General features: G+C 42.3%; 1 protein-coding gene across 6 annotated transcripts in view; it reads left to right on the top strand.

Annotated features, from left to right (window-relative positions):
* LOC107315602 (uncharacterized) overlaps positions 1-20,621 on the top strand; it is a 35,318-nt gene that overhangs the window by 10,813 nt on the left and 3,884 nt on the right. For 3 of the 6 annotated variants that reach the window (XM_085554958.1, XM_015866117.3, XM_015866118.2), the window contains exons 2-11: positions 2,589-2,615; positions 5,173-5,524; positions 7,777-7,893; positions 8,356-8,597; positions 12,187-12,352; positions 12,862-12,958; positions 13,806-13,881; positions 14,715-14,840; positions 15,975-16,142; positions 16,450-16,507. In XM_085554958.1, coding sequence (XP_085411084.1) covers positions 2,589-2,615; positions 5,173-5,524; positions 7,777-7,893; positions 8,356-8,597; positions 12,187-12,352; positions 12,862-12,958; positions 13,806-13,881; positions 14,715-14,840; positions 15,975-16,142; positions 16,450-16,507 — 1,429 coding nt within the window. The remainder of the gene's footprint in view (positions 1-2,588; positions 2,616-5,172; positions 5,525-7,776; positions 7,894-8,355; positions 8,598-12,186; positions 12,353-12,861; positions 12,959-13,805; positions 13,882-14,714; positions 14,841-15,974; positions 16,143-16,449; positions 16,508-20,621) is intronic. The other 3 variants (XM_085554959.1, XM_015866119.3, XM_015866120.2) reach the window with 1 other exon arrangement.

Below are 20,621 nucleotides of genomic sequence, written 5' to 3'. Positions count from 1 at the left end.
ATCTGTCTGTATTTCTCTGTTAAGCCAAAGGGGAAATTTCGGAAGTGTCCAGAGCCATTGCATGACTCTGACTGTGGGGCTGCACCTGTGTGACACTGCCATGTTGGCACAACCTCACTCTTAACCTCTTCCCTAGTTTTCTCCCCCTGTTTGGTTATTTGGATGCTACCATCAAGGTCTGATGTTCCCAGATATTGGATAAAAAAGGGGCAATGGAACAGCTGCCCAAAGAGGCTGTGGGTGCACTGTCCGTCCCTGGAGGTGTTCAGGGACAGGTTGGATGGGGCCCTGGGCAGCCTGCGCTGGTGTTCAGTGTGGAGGTTGGTGTCCCTGACAACCTGGGCCGTCCTGAGATTTGTCGTAATGTCCCACTTCCTACAAATTGTTGCTTAAGTCTGTAATATTAAAAGCATGTTTTCCCAATAAACATAGCCTCTATAGAACAGACAGCCTGAGAGAAAAGACACCAAAAGGGATGAGAAGTTCCCACTCTTCTACCTGAAGAATGGCTTTCCAAAGTCACACAGCATGTCTGCGGTGAACTGAGAAACTTCAGCCAATCATTTAATCACAAAACAGTGGTTTTCCTTCTCGTTTGGTTTATGTCATCCATTCCATAGTACGGGTGAATTATGAGATGTGTTAATCACAAGACAGCATCTCAATTCAGAATAGGTTTAGCTTCAAGAGGAAGTGTCAACCTCTAAAACTGTAAGAGTTTTATCTATCAAGCTGCATGCAGAGTTCTGTGCTGACCATCTGACCTTCACAACTCGAGAGTTCTTTGCAAGGAGCTCAAAGCTGTCTGTAGGAGGGATGTTTGGGAGGCGTTGGAGTGAAGGTATCCCAGACCTTATGAGTTCCTCTTGCATTCAGGCTATTTTTTCTCACGTTATCTTTTTTGCAGCTTGCACCTACTTGTTAGTGCCAGTAACAAGCAAAGGCATGATAGCAATGGGTACAGAAGAGTGGGGATGAGTTATAACCACCATTGAATGCAGATACATCGCTGGGCTCCAGCTGCTGTTACTCTGAAGTGCTGAAACAGAAGTACCTTATTTCAAAATAATGAGGCCTGGTTATTCCCTGCATGAGCATCAGCTTTATTTGGACTCTTTGTAATACCACATAATTGTGTCAAAGTGCTGCATAGGGCAAGTGGAGTTACCATTGCCTGCAGTGGGCTCGGTGTCAAGATTTGGTTGTTTTGTACCTGCTTGTGGTAGATGGCCACACGTGCATATATCCTCTAGCATTTGCGCTATGCAGGCTAGGAGCTAAGCCATGATCTCCTCATCTTTAAGACACTCGAATAAGTAGCCCTACTATGAACTTCCTGCAGGAGTATTAAGCAAGTCACACTGTCTGTCTGTGCCCCACTTTCTGTCATCAAAGGTGAGCTCCTATTCACTCATATTGTATTTCTGTTTAGGGGAGGATATTAATGCGTTCTGCATGATTAGGCAACATTTGTATGACAGCTTTTGCTGTCTAAAGCAATTTTGGATTCTTCCATATTTTCTCTTTCTAGGCCGGCTTGAATAGGCTGCTGTAGGGGGGGGTGAAACTAGATGATCTTTGAGGTTCTTTTCAATCCAGGCCATTCGGTTTGAACATGAAGATGATGGCAAAGCATAGATATGAACAAAGGGGAAACCTCCTCCCCAAAATAACATTAAAAAGAGTAAAGTAAAAGAAATCCATGTATAGATTACATGTGCATATATGTATGTCTGTCTGCATGTGCTGCTATGTTGGGTTACAGGTTAATCCCGATTCAGTGGGATGGTTTGATGTGGCACTCAGGCTTAGCACCAGCCACTTTGTGCTTGCATCTGTCTGACTGATGTAGTGGAGTTTGAAATTCTTGTCATGGCACAGAGCTTGAAGGATGCTAAAATACAATATGGAGCTTCTACTGTGCTGTCAGCCCTTCCTCATGGTGAGTCTGTATCATTGTGAACATAGGTGACAAAAACGGCTGTGGAAATTGCTGAGTTTTCAGGGAGGATGTTCTTTTCTGCCTTAAAACACACTGTATTTTCAGGAGCCCATTTATATGAGTGCCCCTCATAGCAACCTGTGGCAATGAGTTTAACCTGATTTGATCTGTTCCCACAGGAACCCAGAAGAACTCAATCTGTGTCTGCCAGGACTTCTAATTGTCCTGTCATCACAGCATAGCTGCACGGGCCTTTCTTTCTCCCTGTAACAAAGACAACTGTTTGTTGGGTGTTGGGTATAGTGTGCGCTCTTGTTGCTATATCTTCCAAACATTATTTTTGTTGCTTTTCATAATTCATTGTTGTATTAATATTACCATTTTTCCAAGCTTGTTTTCCCCAGTCCTGTGTGACTTGATGAGAAAATACCAGCGTATTCCAAGAAAGCAGCCTGGAAACAGAGCTCCATTCTGGGTCATTGTGTTTTATCTCTGTAGGAGTACGTTTCAGCACAGACTGTCTTTGTGTTGGCTTTGAGATTTGAAGCTGTTTAAAGCTGTCTGTTGATAAATATGCTAATTCTTCCAGTTCCTTAATTATTTGTGGAATGTCTGCATATGGATCTTCTCTTTTATTTTTTTGCAGTTATGCTGAACAGCTGTTCTCGAAAAAGTAGGTTTATAAGTTGTTTCATTTTCCATGTTTGCTTTTACTAATCACTTTAAAGGTAAAATGGCCTGTTCTGTAACCATGCCACAAAACTTTCCAGATGGATATTTGTTTTACGCTGGAGATAAACAGACTTTGTTGTGAAAACTTTGCTAAACAAACTCCAAAAAAGGAACAGAAATTCATTTGAAAGGAGTGGTGTTTTCTAGCACCAGGGTCTGTATTTACATTGGCTCTGCACTTTAATCTGTTGGGCATGACCACTGGACAAGGAGCCATGCATTCCCATGTCTTCCCATAGACATGGGTTGGTGTTTGCCTGTCTCACTGCTTGTGTTGGCTGCTCCTATAAGGGAAATGAATCCTGAGGTGGCTTGTGCAAAGCTTGTGGGCTGTGTTGGAGGAGGTGGATATATTGAACGGGGTATTAGTCGCTTGTTTGTGATCCATTGTCACAACTAAAACCGCTGCTTACCTTGTAGGTTGAAAAGCAAATGTGTTCACCCAGATGGGTTCAATGGGGGAAATGTCATTCACCAAAGTAGCTGAGATATATAGATGTAGAAGGAGAAAAATTATGAATCTGAAGGAAATAGTGTGTAAAATAGGAAGATGAAGTTCCTTTTTTAACAAGGCTGCTGAACTCTCATATGCAAAGAGATGATTGTTTCCATATGATGTGCTGTTTATGCTTCAGATATGCTTTAAAACTATCTCAAGCTTTTAAAGATTATATATTTTTAATATTTGACTTATTTTTCTTAATGGTTCTAAGATAGATACTGTCTGCATTAGGGACTTTGGCAGATACTCAGTGTTCACAAGAGTGCCAAAAAAAACTAGGGAAATCTCAGAATAGGGCCAAAAATCAGTATTTATTTTGTCTTTATGTTGGCTGATAAGGAAACATTTGATGGCTCTAGAATTGGGAGATGTTGCCCTGTAATTCGTACTTTCCAGCAGAATCCTGGTTTATCAGCGGGCTTTTTGTGCTCGCTTTTGACTATCTTTTCTAACAGACTTGTAGTTTATTGCAACAGGATCCAGGAGAAAGTGAGAGTGTTTTTCCTATCTCAAACTCCAGTCAGATAAAAAAAATATCACCCAGAAAAATCATAATTTTTTGCTCAAGTTAAATTTTATGTTGGTATTTCACTCTCTGCTGAAACCCAGTATAATATCATTCATTGCTAATGCTTGCTAAACACTTTAGGTAACATGATTAGAGAATTAGAGATAAGATGTGTATGTTCTACTCTTTTTGGAGTGGTAATCGGCTACCGTGGTGTAGAAAATGGTTTTACTTTTTGGGGGCGTTGAGATGAGCTCCTAGCAGAGATGTGGTCTCTTACATCACGACAGCTGTTGTTTATGCAATAGCCACATTTAGTTCCCAGATCCACGGGCTGTGCCATAACAAGTTCACCAAGGAGCCAGTTTGATCTGATTCTCGTGTTTGCATTAAGTTCGCTAACATGCATGAGACCTAACACTGCAAGTCAAACATCTTTACTAAATGTTCCAACTCTTTAACCCACAAAGGAGAAGAAATGGGCAGACAAGTATATAACAGACCTACCTGATAGGCCATTTAATTTGAAAACACCGTGTGTGCTCTTTGGGTACATCACCTTTAAGAAATGCTCCTGGGACAACGTTGTAAATCACAAGTGTAAACATAAATTACAGTTGTGTAAATGATCTGCTTGTTTGTGTGTTTCAGAAAATTAGTGTTGATACAAGACATTTTGGAGAGAGAAGATTTGAGAATGACTGATGCCACTAGTATAGTCATCGATTCAAGTATTAGAGCCCTTTGGGCAGCTCATGTTGCTATGGGAATTCCTCGCTGGGACAGCGGAGGTGTAATAGGAAGCAGAGCTTCAGGCATAGCTTATGGGACCACATAGTAAATGGACTATTAAGAAGTAGGGCGGTTGCTCAAAAAGCAGCTGTTTCTAAATATTCTTCAAATTCCTTTCAGATCTTATTACAGTGCACATTGCCATGGTTGCTGCTCTAGAATTAGGATAACATTTGCTTTGATCCATTCTGCTGATGAACGACTGCATAGCTTAAATCCAAATTCTTTGGCAAAACTGGTAAATGTTTTTGTCTGTTGCCTATGGTCCATCTCTGACGTAATCTACCATCCTTATTTTTTAGAAAACGATCTCTTCCAAGAGATTCTTCTCTTTATACTTTGTGTAGAGAGACGTTTACTATCTGCGTAGTCATATCACAGGCCAGGCTTGCTCTCAGCTCTTTTCCAAAGACCGAGTATTATCTGCCTGCCCAGACAGCGTGCATGATATTTTTCCTCTTTAGTTGGCTATGGTAGTTTCTCAGTTTGCCTGCATGTCAACTCACCTGTGGCTTTTGTTAAAAACTGACTGGTCACAGTAGCTTTCAATCCATCTACAAGATAGTTAAGATGTTAATAATTTAGTCTGGCAATCTGAAGCTTGCAAAGAGCAACTGAGATGTGCAGTTGATTTAAGAGTAACTGTAAAGGCTTGAATTCAGCTTTTATCATCTAAGTGTTTCTATTTGTTTCCAGGGATGAGAATAAAGTAAAGAAACAAGATGCTCCAGCGCTTTGTGATCTTCGCCTTTGTAAGGATGGGCCAATAAGAAATGGACACATTGGGCAGAGGCCACCCCCAATCAACCCTGAAAGACTGAAAGATTTCGTTGAGGAGGATTACCTCAATGGGGACGTGAAGACGTGGGAAATGAAGATAGTCAGCCGTAATGAGGAGTTACTCGGGGATGCCCTTTCCCTCGTCCCTCAGTCAAGCAGCAGGACCAGCCGGACCGGCCTGTACAACCACAACAAACTCATTCGATTTGAAGACATTAGTGCAGCAGCTTTCAAAATCCAGTCCGGTGTTCAGAAAACCCCTTGCATGGTAGGGGATTCTTTAAATTCTCTTGATAGTGCTTTTATTTTTTTAATAGAATTTGGTCAGAAATGAATGAAGAGCATTGGCCATAGCAGATAGATTTGTGTATGATGACTTGAGTTCGTGTTGTTGTGAACTGTCAGTAATCATTTTCTACTTACCTGTTTGTGCTAACTGCAAAGTGTAATCCTCAAAGATTGCAGTGACCTGTAAACAAAGGATAAACCACATTAGGCACAGACTTAATGCAATGTGGTATTATGCTCCTGGAGTTGCTATGAAGGAGTCCACGTTAGTGTCAGGGTAAGCGTCATTTAAGAGGGTCTGTTTTGGGACCAGCCCATGCACGTGGGAAGGATCAGATATTGATTGCTTCCTGGCCTGGCAAACTTGGGAAGGCTGGGTCTGTTCTGTGACCAGGTGGTTCTGCCATCTGCCTCTTGAACAAAACAAGGGTATTGAGAAACACACACACAGGAACGCTCTCATTATAGGTGCAGAAGCATTTGTTCAAGCATAAGAGAGATGTAGTGACTTCAGGCATTGGGTTCAAGATGTCTTCCTGTTGTTGGGAGCTCTCAGAAAGGCGGCTGTAGGCACGGTGTGGCTGATCTCCTTTTTTTCCTGCAGTGGGAAAGTAGAGTCTTTGCTAAGTGGCAGCTGAGTGGAGCAGCCCCAGGTCGCTCTGCAGGGATGTCTCCCTGGGCACATTGCTGGCTGTCAGTTATCTTTTTGGCCTGCATGGAAAAGGGGATGTGATATGTGAGCCCTTATCTGGGGCGGGCAGTCTGTGGGAACAGCTCAGTTGGGTCTGCAGTGCACAGCAGTTCTGCTGGTTACCAGACCAGAGGTATCATAATGATTTTCAGTGGGTTTTTTGTTGTTTTTGTTAGGCTCCATTCCCAAATTAAGGTAGCCTTGGCCACGTGTTCACTGCAGGATTCATTCACACCCCAGCTTGGATGGGTCCCATCAACAGCTTGCAAGTACTGGGATTTCTACCTCAGCCCCATCCCCAGGCCACCTAATAGCATCCTAAGCAGGGCTCCTGCTCTGCACACAGTGTAAGAAGAGGAGTGTGATCTGTGGAGCCCGTCTTCTGCCACTGCAGAGACATCTGAGCGATGTACAGCTCCTCATACATTGGCAGTGCTCCTGCTTACAGGCGCTAAAGTTCTCCTGGGCCAATTCACATAAGTCTCAAGCAGCTCTGCCCCTTAACTTAAATAGCTTAAACAGCTCGTGAGTGGGAGCTAAGAGCCACTTTCAGAGCTCTCATTTGGATAAAGAAGCAAGTTTGATTAAAACTCACCCTGTTAACTGAACAAATACTTGGCATTCTGGTTCCTAAACTCTAGTCATACCATGAGTGAAGCATCCTCCTGGATCCTTGTGCAGCTGTCTGCCTGAAGCTGAGACATGGCATGATGCATGATCCTAACAGGTGTTTCAGAGGTACGGAATAAAAGGAAGTGAGGACTGAGAATTGAATTGGACATGGATTTGGGTGCTGATGTAGGAACTTTTGGCTTTCTGGATGCCAAGCAAAGGTTGCACTGTGCTGTGTTGTACCTCAGACTTGGTATCTGTTGTCCCTAGATAAGGGCAAGGTTACAAAAGGAAAAGGTTAGAGGGTGGGTCAGTGAGTCTTACAAGGTCACACACTGGGTTGATACAGGTGAGTATAGACAGGCAGCTCCATCGCTAGAAATAACTGTTGTATTTATGCTGGGTAAAAATGCCTCAGTTAGAAGAAGCAGAAAAAAGATAAGCTGAAGAGTTAAAATGTTGACTATCAGTGCTTTAAAGAAGACATACCTGAAGCATACCACTTCTATGGCTGATATGTCGGAGGCAGCAATTTCACAAAGTCACAGGATTTGTCTCCTCAAATCCTTTTTCCTTATTGTAGAATCCAAGATGCTCTAAGAGACAGAAACGGTGGAACTGGCGAAGTATGTGAAGGTCCTGCCAAGCAGCATTTCATGTCCAGTGTTCTTTGGTTTTGTTTATGGAGTCTTGATGCTTTAGGCTGTTGATGTTAGAAACTGCCATCCTTTCAGTTTCCTAAGCACTTCCTTTCAATTCTGCAGCCATGTTTTCACAGGGACTAGAAAGTGGGAGCTCCTAGGACAGGATTTTATCTATTTACTTTTTGGAGATCCTACACAGCAGTCATATATCTGCTTCAATGGGGCATGCAAGGTTTTTCTTATTTTTAGTTCCAGCACCACAGTAATCATGTTTCTGTTCTCCAGTACTCCAGGCTATCCAAGCTGTATGGAGTTGACATCTACCTAAAGAAAGAGTTCCTCCAGTACACAGGATCTGTGAAGGAGAGAGGTGTACTTTATCTTCTGACATCACTGCCTCAGGTATAACCAAGTGTCAAGCATAAAAGTAAATAGATCTGTTCTGTTCCACAGCAATCAAACACAATTAGACTTTACCTGTCATGCTTCTTGTGTTTTAAACAGCACAGATTGAATCACAGAAGCATAGAATGACCTGGGTTGAAAAGGACCACAATGATTATCCAATTCCAACTCCCTGCCATGTGCAGGGTCACCTACCACCAGACCAGGATGCCCAGAGCTACATCCAGCCTGTGGATGTGCCAGAACTGAACCCAGGGACAGGGACTGATCTTATGCTGTCATAGCACTGTGTCTTAAAATCACCTCAGATGTGCATACTGTTTCATAACACCATAACCCTGTTAGACAGTAAAGTGAACTTAATAATGGAAAAATACCAGACCACTAGGCTGATCGAGAATTACATGGGACAAGTTTGTGATGCTGCATAATGTGCATTATACTTTCCTGTGTTTTTAGGATCAGCAAAGGAAGGGAGTGATTGTGGCTTCAGATGGGAACTTTTCCATGGCCGTTGCCTACCATGCCTCGGAGCTTCGTATCCCGGTGTTTGTCATCATGTCAACCAGCACTTCCCCTGCCAGAGTGAAAATGTGCCGTGAGTACGGGGCCATGGTTATATCCTATGGCACTACAGCCAAGGACGCCCAGATGCATGCAAGAAGGCTGGCACAGGAGAATGGTTATCTCTACCTGGAAGAGTAAGTGGGAAGTCAGTGTAGTGCATTAGATAAACAGTAGTTTGATTAGTTGTCAGTAACTTAAAATTTGCTCATATATCATCAAAAGGCTCCTATAGCTGAGGTACAGACTATGTTATTTTCTAAGGTACGAACAGTTAATGTTTCTGTAACACTTTGGGATGGAAACCAAAATGAGGCACCTTCCATTTTACCAAGGTTAAGGAAACTTCCTGATCAGGAAATTCATGGAATGAATAGATGGATAAATCTAGTGTGTGTGTGTGTCTATCTATATATAAAATTATGGGTGTATGTTAAATCGTTATGAAACATGTCAGTACGCACTGAGGCTCGCATTGGTTTTTGGTCTCTCTCTTAGGAGTAAGGTGGGTTAAAGTTAACCTTTAGCACAAAGGGTTTGGAAGTGTATGGTAGAGCAAGGGATTAATGCTGCAGGATATCTCGTGTTACTTGACAAATATGTTTTTTCCTTGAAAGAAGCTCATGAGGAGGCTACTGCACGCATGTATTTCAAGTAGCTAAGGATGATTATAGTTCGAAGTAGTTAATTATAAGGAGGAGTTTGTGAGCTTTTCGAGGTCATGGAATAAGCCAGGTCTAATAAAAACACCATAGGAATGAGATAAAATCAGTAGAATTACTTAGAAACTATTCAGTGTCCCCTCTTTTTTTTTTCTTTCTTTTTTTTTTTTTTTCCCCCCTTTTCTCTTTGCAATTTTTTCTGCCTTTACTTTCATTTTTCTTTCTTTTAAGCTTTTCTGAAGTAAGAACACTGAAAGGGCAGAGGGGCTGGTCATCAACATGACATCTCTCTGATGCCCTGAGCTGCAGTCTCACACCCAAGCCATTGCTGCCCCTGTGTAGGCTATGAGGCTTTACCCACCAGTGTGAGTTCATACAGCTCCTGCTGCCACAAACACAATGACAATGAGTGATATTGCTTGGAAAGAGGATTTAAGAATGGGCAAGGCAGAGAGAGTGTCCTTAATTCTTTCCCAGCTGGTTCACTGGGGAAGCAGTTCTAACAACTGTACTCTACAGCTGCACAGTGAGCTCTGATAGCACCTGCAGGCCAACGGGGCTGGTAGGCGTGCATCAGCTGTTGCCATGGGCACAGCCTTTCCTCGAACTGAGACTTGCAAGGAAGGTACCTTGGACTGCACTGAGTTTTAAAACCAGCCATGTTCTTTTTGAGAAGCCACAGCTTTCCATAACCTTGTGATTTCCAAATTCCTGACAGATGTTTTTCAATCAGCGCGTTCACTCCCAGCTGGCTTGCATCATCTATTGCATTTGCACATAATAAATGATTGTTGTATTGTTATTTCATGTTTAATCTTCACCTCCTACCCAAATAATTATTGGTGTTATGTAAGGACAATATTTTCTGGACACGTGAAGCTCCAGGTCAGTATGTGTAAATCATCCGCCATTGATGAGCTCTAGATGGCATTATCATTCATCATCAATAAATCACTCTGATTTATTCTATTTCAAGTAGTAGGAAGTAGACATCCAATCTATCACTGTGTTCAATTAAAACATTTCTCTTCACAGATGAATTTTTTCACAATCTCAAGGGGAGTAAAAAAAACAACAACCATGAAAGGTAGCAGTAACATTAAAACCCTTGGTGTTGTCAGCCTTTTCTGAACACATTTTGTTGAGACGAGTGCATGTATGGGTAGAAATCAGCTTCAGTGTTTCTGCCACACATTCACCACCACTTGCCAAAGCTGTCTGCAGCCATCCAGGACCCTGAACTCTTCTAGGGTAGCGCAGATGAGATCCAAGGGATGAAACATTATTCTTAATCAGGCTTGTTGCAGTGCTGTTGGGATAGCGAAAAGTGCCTTTGTGGATTCTCTGATCTCCATAACCAACAGTTCCTTCTATCCTTTCTGAAGTAGACATTACGTGCCTCTCTTAAGTCTCACCTGTGCGTGTAATGTCCTGTAGTCAGGTGTGTCAGTGTCAGTTCTTCCCATTTCTTGAGTGCCATTAAAATGCCGTGTTATGAAAATGAGCATGCAGGTGTTCAATTAGGAGAGGGAATTTTTCATCCAGTTGTTACATCCTGTGAAATTCCAGGAAGGAAATGTGATTTTCCATGATGGAATTTGGTCATGAAGTCTACGTAATTGCTGCTCAGGTAACAAGGGATTTCCAGTTTCTATAGATGCTCAATCAGAACCTTATTATAAATATAATCCCAAGATTGCCAGTAAATCACAGAGTACCTCTGGGATGATCTGAGGATGATTGATTTGTGAGATATGAGGGTGCCACAATGAATTACACACCTTCCTTCCTTGAGAGTCCCATTTTTTTTCTCATATGGTTCCTCATCCAAATATACTGATCAGACCTCCTAGCTCCCTTCTGGTTTGGTTAGCCTAGCCTGGTTCCTCTGTCATTACTTGCCTCTGTCTGGTACAGCAGTGCGAGGTCGTTATCTCCTCTTCTGTATCTATACTGACTCTTGTCCTGAGGGATTTGCTGAATTTGGCTCTACGTGTGGAGTAGTTTCCCAAGAGTCTCCACCTGGCAGCATTCTGCACTCCTCTGCGTGTCTCAGCAGTAATAAAGAGTGTAGCTTCAGTACCTGAAAGTATTGGGTAAAGTAAATCAAGTGACACTGTTGGACCTGTAATCCTGTTTGGCCAGAAAGAGCAGACTATACAGGCACGTAGGAGTCCCATGTCTTTCATTCACATATTATCCTACCTTTTCAGCATTGCCAGCATCTAAATAGAATCCAAAGCATCTTTTTAGAAACAGATCCAAGTAAATCACACGACTGCACTGTGGAGTTCCTTCAGAGTTTTGACTCTGTCCTTATTCTGATCATTGCATTACTTCTGTGTGGATGTGTTTTGCTAGTGAGAGCTTTGGCAGACAAATACGTTGCTTATTTTTTCATTAGGTATTCCAGAGCAATGTGAAAGCATCAGATAGTGGCCCTGGCCTGTGACAAGACTGGTATCTGCCAAAAATATATATAATAGCTTGAATTTCATAAACATTCCCATTTATAATGAATGCTGACTACTTACAAGTAAAGAGAAAGAGAACTCCTGAGACTTTTCATTTTGGCCCCGACATTCAAAATTCATAAAGCTTAAAGAAATGACAGAGGGAAAAGTGATTTATTTCCTTACCGGTAAATCTCTGATACTGATAAGGATATAGAGATGGGCTCTTCAGCCTAAAGGCTCTTTGGAAGGCCTACCAAGGTCCAGGCTGTGCTACACGTTCTCACCGACTGCAGGTTACTGCTTCATTTGTAGGACCAACTCCTGTGTGATAACTAACAGCCCTACTAAGCCCAGATTCAGAGGTTCAGGTGTTTTGAAATGCTCGCTGGCCCGGCTGTGCCTGCAGGACTCGTGCAGGGTTTTTTCTCTATCATCCATTTTTGTTCTTTCACATTTTGAATTTGCTTTGCCCCATTCGTCAATGACACCAACATATTCATCTGGTAGAGAACATAGCTCTTCGCAAAGCATGCGACAACCACGTCACTGTGTATTTACCCATCTGCTTTTCCTACAGCCCTGCTGATCTGTGCCTTTCCTTCCCACAGGGAGGACAGTGCTGTGTACCTGTCAGGACTGGGCACCATGGGGCTGGAGATATATGAGCAGGTGCCCAAGCTGGACGCGGTGATTTTCCCTGCAGGAGGCCACTGTGGCTTGCTGGCAGGTTCTGCTGCTGCACTAAAACACCTCAACCCACGTATTTCTGTCATTGTAAGTTTGCTCTCACCTAGGAATAGTTGCATTTTGGCAGCTTTTGCCACAGATTTTGTTTCCAAAGGTACTTGGAATATTGTAATCTGCTGGCACAGACTGCCTGTGCTGCGGATGGATACCCAAGGAGGCTGTGGATGCCCCATCCCTGCAGGCATTCAAGGCCAGGCTGGATGTGGCTCTGGGCAGCCTGGGCTGCTGGTTGGTGACCCTGCACACAGGGGGTTGGAACCAGATAAACATTATAGTCCTTTTCAACCCGGGCCATTCTGTGATTCTAAAGATCCATAACTCAGCATTGCTATCTGATTATGACAGTGCAGCGGGCTTATATCTAGAAAGCTCTGCTGCTGTAACTTATGGATGTGACGTTTAGAATATAAATGAATTGCAAATTGCAACAGTGCTGATTCTGAGAAGAAACGTGGTGTCGATTTTTTGGAGTTGACTTTGACAGTGGCTTCTGTGATAACTTAACACTACAAAATGCTGTCGTTTGCCTTCCCCAGGGGGTTGAATCTGAAAGCTTTCCTGTATTGCAGCAGTCCCTTAAGGCTGGCCACCCAGCTGAAGACCAGGCTTGCAACAACCATCACTTTTACGGAGGTGAGCAAATTAGTTCTTCTTTTGTATGTGAAATAAAGGCTATAATTGATTCCATCAATCTCATCATGGTCTTTTCCAACTAAAACAGTTTAAACATAACTAAATAAAACCCTGTCTGAAGAGCCAGAATTCAGCTCATGCTGTAAAAGCAGCTCCTGACATACAATCTGTGCCCCTCTCTGAGGTGCAGTACTATTTCCAGTGTCCCTGAGATGTTTGGGGAATGATTTACTAATATGAGATTATCTATCTGATCGCTGTGCTCACATGCAGTGTCTGGGCCAGTAAAGACAACGGGGAAACTCTTGTTTGATAAAGTAATTTACAAAAAAAAGCAGAAAGATCTGGTGCTTAAATACATAGACTAGCAAAGATGCTTTCAGAATAAGAGTGTTTATAAACAATTCAGTTGCTTCCGTATTGTTTGCATAAGAAACCCTCAGGTCTTAAAGCAAATTAAGCGTATCCTGTTTACCTGATGTTCAGATCCCCTGAAGCTGTAGGTTAAATGGGGGTTTTATAAACAAACAACATAACTCGGCAAGTTCTGGCTGTCCCTGCAGTCCTTTGCTGTCTGTCCTGATGTGGATACAAATCCAGTGCTGCTCTGTGTGGCTTTTCTCTGACTGAGGCCTCACTGTGCACTGAGATGATTTTCATAACAAGGCCGCGCATGGCAAAATCTTCCTGGGAGATGTCTGTCGCATATAAATATCAAGCAACCTGAGATGGTAGAATAGCAATGTGCTGCACTCATCAAGGAAATAAAACAATGTCTGGACTCTAAAATATGTTAAACTTTTTCTAGAGCAGCCAGCTTCATATTTTGGTATTTTGAATTTTGCAGATGTGAGTGGACTTTGCTTCGGCAGCAATTCATTGCAGCTGACTGGGAAGCTTGTGGATAAGGTTGTTGCTGTGAGGTAGGTGAAGAAAAAAGAGGGAAAGAAATAATATTATGGGAGCGTCACTGCATATGACAAATATGCTGTTGCTGACACTGCAGATAGTGAGCCTGATTTCAGGTATCTGACCCCTTTGGCCAAAGCTCTTTGCTTGTTGCTAATAACCCATTGTGCTCTGGGTGTAGAACTTGTTCATCATAGAATGGCCTGAGTTGAAAAGGACCACAATGATGATCCAGTTTCAACCCCCCTGCTATGTGCAGGGTCACCAACCAGCAGACCAGGCTGCGCTGAGCCACATCCAGCCTGGCCTTGAATGCCTGCAGGGATGGGGCATCCACAGCCTCCTTGGATGACCTGCTCCTGTGCATCACCACCCTCTGGGTGGAAACCCTCAGTGTTCTTGTTGCATTCTACACCACTTGAAAGCAGCCTTTGGGAGAAGCCTTCCCAGTCTTTGCTGAGACGCAGAGTTTGAAGACTGCATTTACCTCCTGGGATTTAGTTAGCACAATGCCTCTAGTAAAAAAGAAAAAGAGAAAAATCTCCTTGTTCTTTAATAATTACTGTTTCTATAGTTATTTTAATATATTTTTTAATTAATTGTATAAACAATGGTCAATATTTGTTAGTATTATTGTTAATAATAGTAATAAAAATAGTCATAGTTGATAATTAGACTCTCCATCTCCAGCAGCACAGCTTGCTGTAACACCACAGTGGGATCATTATGTTCTCAGCAGGACTAAAAGAATCACTTGATGCTTAAGTGCACTGTCTTTATTTATTGGCTGCTTTTTGTTTTCTCTGTTGTATTTTGTTTCATTGTGACACCACTCTTTGGCCCTCAGCGAGGAGGACGTCCTCATTTCGATGCTGAGATTGCTGGAGTATGAGCGAGCCACAGTTGATGCAGAAGGGGCCATTGGACTTGCAGCACTGGTGGCTGGGAAGCTGCCTGAGTTGAAGGGAAAAAGGTACAGCAGCGATTGCAAACAGGGCTTTGTAGGGAGCTGTGGGGCTGAGCGGTGTCGTGATGGGAAATGAGAGGAGTGATCATTCCTGCTCTTGAGCTGCCAGTGCTCTCATCCATGACATCTACTTCAGGCTGAAGATACCACTCGTGGGTCACAAAACTGCTGAATGAGACAGATGTCAGTCTGGACACCAGACAAATCACTTTCCTATATTCTCAAATGATGGGGAAAAAGGCAGTTAAGCACAGCCCCTGTTGGCTTGTAAGCCTGTTGTCTTTTCTCTTCCTACTCATAGAAGTCAATGGTTTGTAGTGGGGTTTTGCCATGAGCGTAAGCTGTCATCTGCAGTCGCTGGGTGACACCTGCCTTCCAGCCCCAGGAACTCCTGCCCAGACGGTCACTGGGATTACCCTTGTGTTCAGCATTAAATAAAACTCCTTTCTTACGTCTGGGCTTCAGCACTTAGGACTTAAGCAGCTTGAGCCCCTGCTCACAATATAGTCTGCAGTGTATTTAAATGTACGTGCACTGAAGACAAGATATAATTTCCAATGCACAGCAAGGTATGTTGAAATACCACTGAGGCAGTTTCCCAGAAGAGGCTGACAGGGTCTGGCCACAAAGTTCAATTCAGCACAGCTGAAATAAGAGGGAAAGTGCACAGGACTGGCTCTGCAGGTTACCAGGGACTAACCGTGCGGCTCTTCACTTGCCTTTCAAACATTTCTGTACTCATTTTGCAAGGTTGAGATGCATTTAATTAATGCTTACAGAAAACACAGACCACACATGACATATAACTGTGAAGAATCTGAGATTCCCTGTGTGAGTCAAAGTGCTGTTGCACTGATAAAGTTTGAAGCAGATCTATAACTGCTCATCTAATTCTTGCTAAGAAATATGAATCAGCAAAGGTAACGTGAAACAAAAGCGGTTTCGGAGAGTAGAGCTCAATAGGGTCCTGTGCCCTGTACACAGTTGATGCAGAGGGCTGAGCACATCTGAAATGCAATATATGTATATGAAAGAGTGGTCCCTGCAGATGCTCAGCTGACGCTGAATTCAGTGTCTGTGATTTATGACTGACTTGCATAGAAAAGCTAATCAAGAATCCTCTTTGCTCTCCTCTTTCAGAGTGGCGATTGCTATATGCAGTGGAAATGTGGACCTACATTTGCTGCAACAATGCATTGCTCGTGCCCTGACCCTCGAGAGCAGAGTGTGCAGATTTTCCCTGGTGATTTCTGACTGCCCGGCAGATGTTTCAAAGCTACTGGAGGTTTTGGCTCGGGAGGAAGCGAGGTAATTCAGACTGATAGAAGTGAAAAGCTGCACAAAGGTGGTTAAAGACTTGGTCGTGTTTCGAAATGTCCTCTGGAGGCAAAGCTACAGGTTACTAATTAATCTATGTTTTCTGCGTTACCTTTCAGAAAAAGCATTTTTCCTTCTTTTTTATTCCGATGTAAAATAACCACAGGAACACAGAATAAGCACCTAACACAGAAAGCTGCAAAGATGGTTATTGTCCAAACACAGAAATAATGTTATAATAACCAAAGTTTGCTGTAATCTGTAACTTACTGCTTATTTTATCCCTTATTTGACCTAGGGTTTTGGATATCAGACAAGAACGCACATTTGTGACATCTGAGCTCTTCACTGTTGAGGTAAGACGATTCACGACTCCAGGCCCTCTCGCAGTGCTGACATCCCCTTGCTTATTCTGGTATCTAGATACCAGAGTAGTCCAATAGAGTGTGCACCATGGCTTTCAGAGCTGTGTGATCCATAATTTCACCTGTGTTATACAGCAACTTGCCTCACCAAACGCTCAACACACACACACACACACACACACGTATACTAGAAGACCTGTTTTACCTGCTATTGCAACACAGACAGTGAAATACTCAATGCAAACCCTCATTACTTAAATAGTTTCGTGCCGGAAGTGATGAGCAAGACGCAGCACACATCTAGAACTGGAAGAGCCAGCTCTGTAGACTGGCTGTAATGATCAAAGATCAGTTTTCCATGCAGCAAAGTGGAGAGCACCCTTACTCTTAAGGAATCCACATTTTCAACCAGTTTTGTACCTTAACCTCAAAGAGCACAAAACTAAGTCTTTATTCCTTTGCAGAGTGTTTGATAATGGGGAGAGGAGGTTTTATCAATGAGTGTCATCTCTTAAAAGGATTGTTCACCTCATGACAAATCTCTTATTTCAACTGGTTTAGCAAAGGTGTGGTTCCGCTGGTTTCGTGCTGCCTACCAAGGCTAATCTGACTTAGTTTGTGAAATCACAGGTGGAAGTTTGGAAACTTGGCTAAGCTGGCTTATAGATGGAATTCAGTAATGTTTTATGGTAAAGAGATTCTTCCATTTTCCCATTTAAATCTAAAATAACCAAATTTCCCTGCTAGAAGAAGGACATAATGAGCGCTGTATTGGGTATGAATTCATCTGAATGTCAACACCTGCTCAGTATTTTCACTTATGTAAAGAATAAGCTGACTAAATAAGATCCACTTAGAGATAAAAGGCTGAGAAAGGAACATAGAAAAACAAAGAATAGATGATTACAGTGAAGGACTGCAGTGAGGCTATTACAAGTTTTCTGAGATGTCTGAGGCCAAATCTGCATTGCTCTGCACTGTGCCACTAAGGTGGGCCAGCTCTGTGTAATGTGACACTGCATGGGGTAGAAAAATCCCTCTGGCTCCTTTCTGCTTTTATCAGGACCTGCAGTAAATGCAGTCTGTGAATGAGAAAAACGTTTGCAGTATTCTTGTCTCTATTTCAAACATGGTGCATTTTTACTGACTGTCCACTTCCAGCATCTGACGGTGCTGTACTGCAAGAAGGTTTGAGGGAGGAACTCGTGTCCCTGAGTAATCTAATTGGGTTTTGGATTTGCGTGATGGCTTTTAACCAGTCTGGGGGAGGCTATTGGGTAATGAGATATGAAGTACAAAATACTCATCCAGATTTATAGAGCTCCGTGGCTGTGCAGGTAGTTCTGTCTGGTGGGACCTAGTGGATGGCAGAGCCTTTATTTAAAAACTAAATTAAGGGTGACTGGGGAAGGTAGAATATTGAATCTACCTTTAACCATTTAAATGATTTTGCTCTAAGCTGGAATAGGAGAATGCACATATTTTCATAGTAAAGCTAACTCAGACAGGGGAGGTTTTGCTTTTTCTTTTATTGCCTGTAAGAACCAAAGCCCCATGCCAGCTATGCCTTTGGAGCACTTGCTTCTAAAGCAGACCCATGCAGAATTTGGAATCATTTTGGTCAGTGTAAATTAAAAAAAAAAAAAAAAAAAAAAAAGCCACCATTAAATTAAACGTGCATTTAAATGCATTTAAATCTGGATCAGAAACCAAAATCCTTGTGTGCTGGACTAGTAGTATTAATAAGGAAGGCTTTATAGTTACATCCACTCTACCTTTAATACTTACTTTTGGCCGTGCATATGGATTGTGCAGAAGTGTAGTGGCTTACGTGACACTCTAAATCAACCCTGTCAGGACTGTCATCTCTGTATATAATCATCCTCATGGGTTTATCCCTTTATTTCCAAAGGAAGGAGACTTGGCTTCAAAGTCAGGGATATTGGTGGAAAAATGCCTTGATGGGTGTTTATTCACCTGGTGTGGGCTGTGGGAAGATATGTGCTTGAAGTAGTAATGACTTGCTAAAAGGAAGCTTTGTGTTCAAGCCATGTTTTTATTGGTTTTGGAATATTTCTCTAGCAAAAATAAGAGAGATTTAAAAAAGAGAAGATGAAGTAAGGAGAAGCAAATCTTTCCATGTCTGTTTTATGGTCACACACAGCTGATGCTTAACGAAGTGGTGTGAGCAATGGGGTTGGCAGGATGCATTCTTTGGAAGACACTGGGATTTTCTTTGGGTCCTGCCTCTGTCCATCCCTAGTTAAGATTATCTTACCCCATGCTAGATTTCTGTCTTGCAAAGGACTACACCCTAAGCAGATAGAAAATGGCTTCCAAGGTCCCAGCATTGAAACAGACAGGAAGCTCTTAGCAAATCTACAAATAACAAATTTTGTAGGCTTTTGCAATGATTGAAGCAAGTTAGATAGTCAGGAATGTAGAAACAGTAATACAGGTCAGAGCTAAGGAATAAAATCATCTAACATTACCAGCTAACTGGAAGTAGAGCTCTAATGCCTTACCCAGTTGGTGGAAGGAAATTACAGCTTACCTCTGTGAAACCAGTCTTTATTAGTAACATCTCTCACATCCAACATGGGAAAATACATTGTTTAAATAAATGCTTCCATCTTTAAACCACCTCATAGAGATAACATCTCATATTATTACTATCTTAGGAGTCAATGAGCAAAATTTCTAAGTGACTTGATAAGGTGAGATGCACCTTTGTTATGAATCCACGCAAGGCTCTGTTATAGATTATCAGCTGACTTGCTTAATGAGTGTCTTGTATTTGAGCTCAAGCAACTCATCTGAAAAAAACAATGCTTTAAGCTCATCATGTTTGTAGGAAAGTCACCGTGTGCAGCATGTACACAGGACAGCTTCTGGAATGGAGCAGCAAGAGTCTACAGGGTTGAGAGGTGCTCCAGCAGCCTTGCAGAGAAGCAGCCGTTGTGTTTTCCCTCCGCCCCAAGTCCTGCTTGAAGTTATGGGATTGTCTGGCCTCTTCCCAGCTCTGGTTTTAAATAACTCGGAAGAGACCAGTCATAAAAAGAACATCCATCACATCTCCCTCTGACTGCAACAGTATATGAATTCAAAAGTCAAATGTTGCTTTTTTCTATGATAACATTACACATTTTCCCAGTGGTGCTTGGTTTCCTGGCTCAGTTTGTGCAGCGTAGTATCTGCTTTTTGCACAGTTTATTCACCTCAGGCCTTAAGATATGTAATTATTTTGGGCTGTTATGATCAATTTGAGTAAATGTCTTTAGGCTAACATGCATTTTGTAAAAGAGCAGAGTAGAGCACTTTGGACTGGAGTCCCTAGATACCAACATACTTCATGTTAAGAGAATATAGCCGAGCACACAGCTGTTCAGCTACAAGAAGGATGACGTAGAGCATTTCCTGCATGACCCTGGGCAAGTCACTGCTTCCTTGTTTTGGTTCTCAATTAACAAACTGGAGACATTGGAATGGGAAGCCTGACCATACATTTCTTTGGAGGCCCTCCAGTATTCAGCCATATTGTTTAATGGCATTCCACAGCACAGTGCATTAGTGAATATCTGAGTACTCAGTCTGAGTAGACCTGCTCGATCGTTATCTGATTTGATTAATGCTGAGATGGTTTGTTGCTGCTAGCACTAGCAGGCCCGAGCACAAGGGCATGACAAAGATAAGGGTTCAAGTTGCACACCCCAGCTGTTACGCTTTCTTAAGCCTTACATTGCACCAACAGTGAGCTACTGGCAGCTAATAATCACCTCATAAATAGAAGCATTGCAGCCAAATGTTTTTCAGTGTGCAGGAATCTCCAGTAGTTTATCGAATAATTCAGAAAATTACTCCCTTTTTGATGATCTTGATAGAAATTTAAAGCGCTGCTTTATTTATGGAACTGAAACCAACAAAAGTAAGTAAAGTTATCATCTGCAGCTCCAGTGATTTGCCTACAAACAACTTGCACTTTCCTTAAGAGTGGTGTATCATGAATAATATGTTACACAAATTGCCCAGGACTAACATCTTAGAGTAATGTGAATATCCTTACTAGAAGTGAGGCAATAGGATACAAAGTTGTAATCGGTCAGTT

This window comes from Coturnix japonica, chromosome 8, assembly GCF_054131305.1.
Source record: "Coturnix japonica strain WE chromosome 8, WE-NBRP24, whole genome shotgun sequence".
Lineage (NCBI taxonomy): Eukaryota > Metazoa > Chordata > Aves > Galliformes > Phasianidae > Coturnix > Coturnix japonica.
This window is presented reverse-complemented; position numbering and strand designations above follow the sequence as displayed.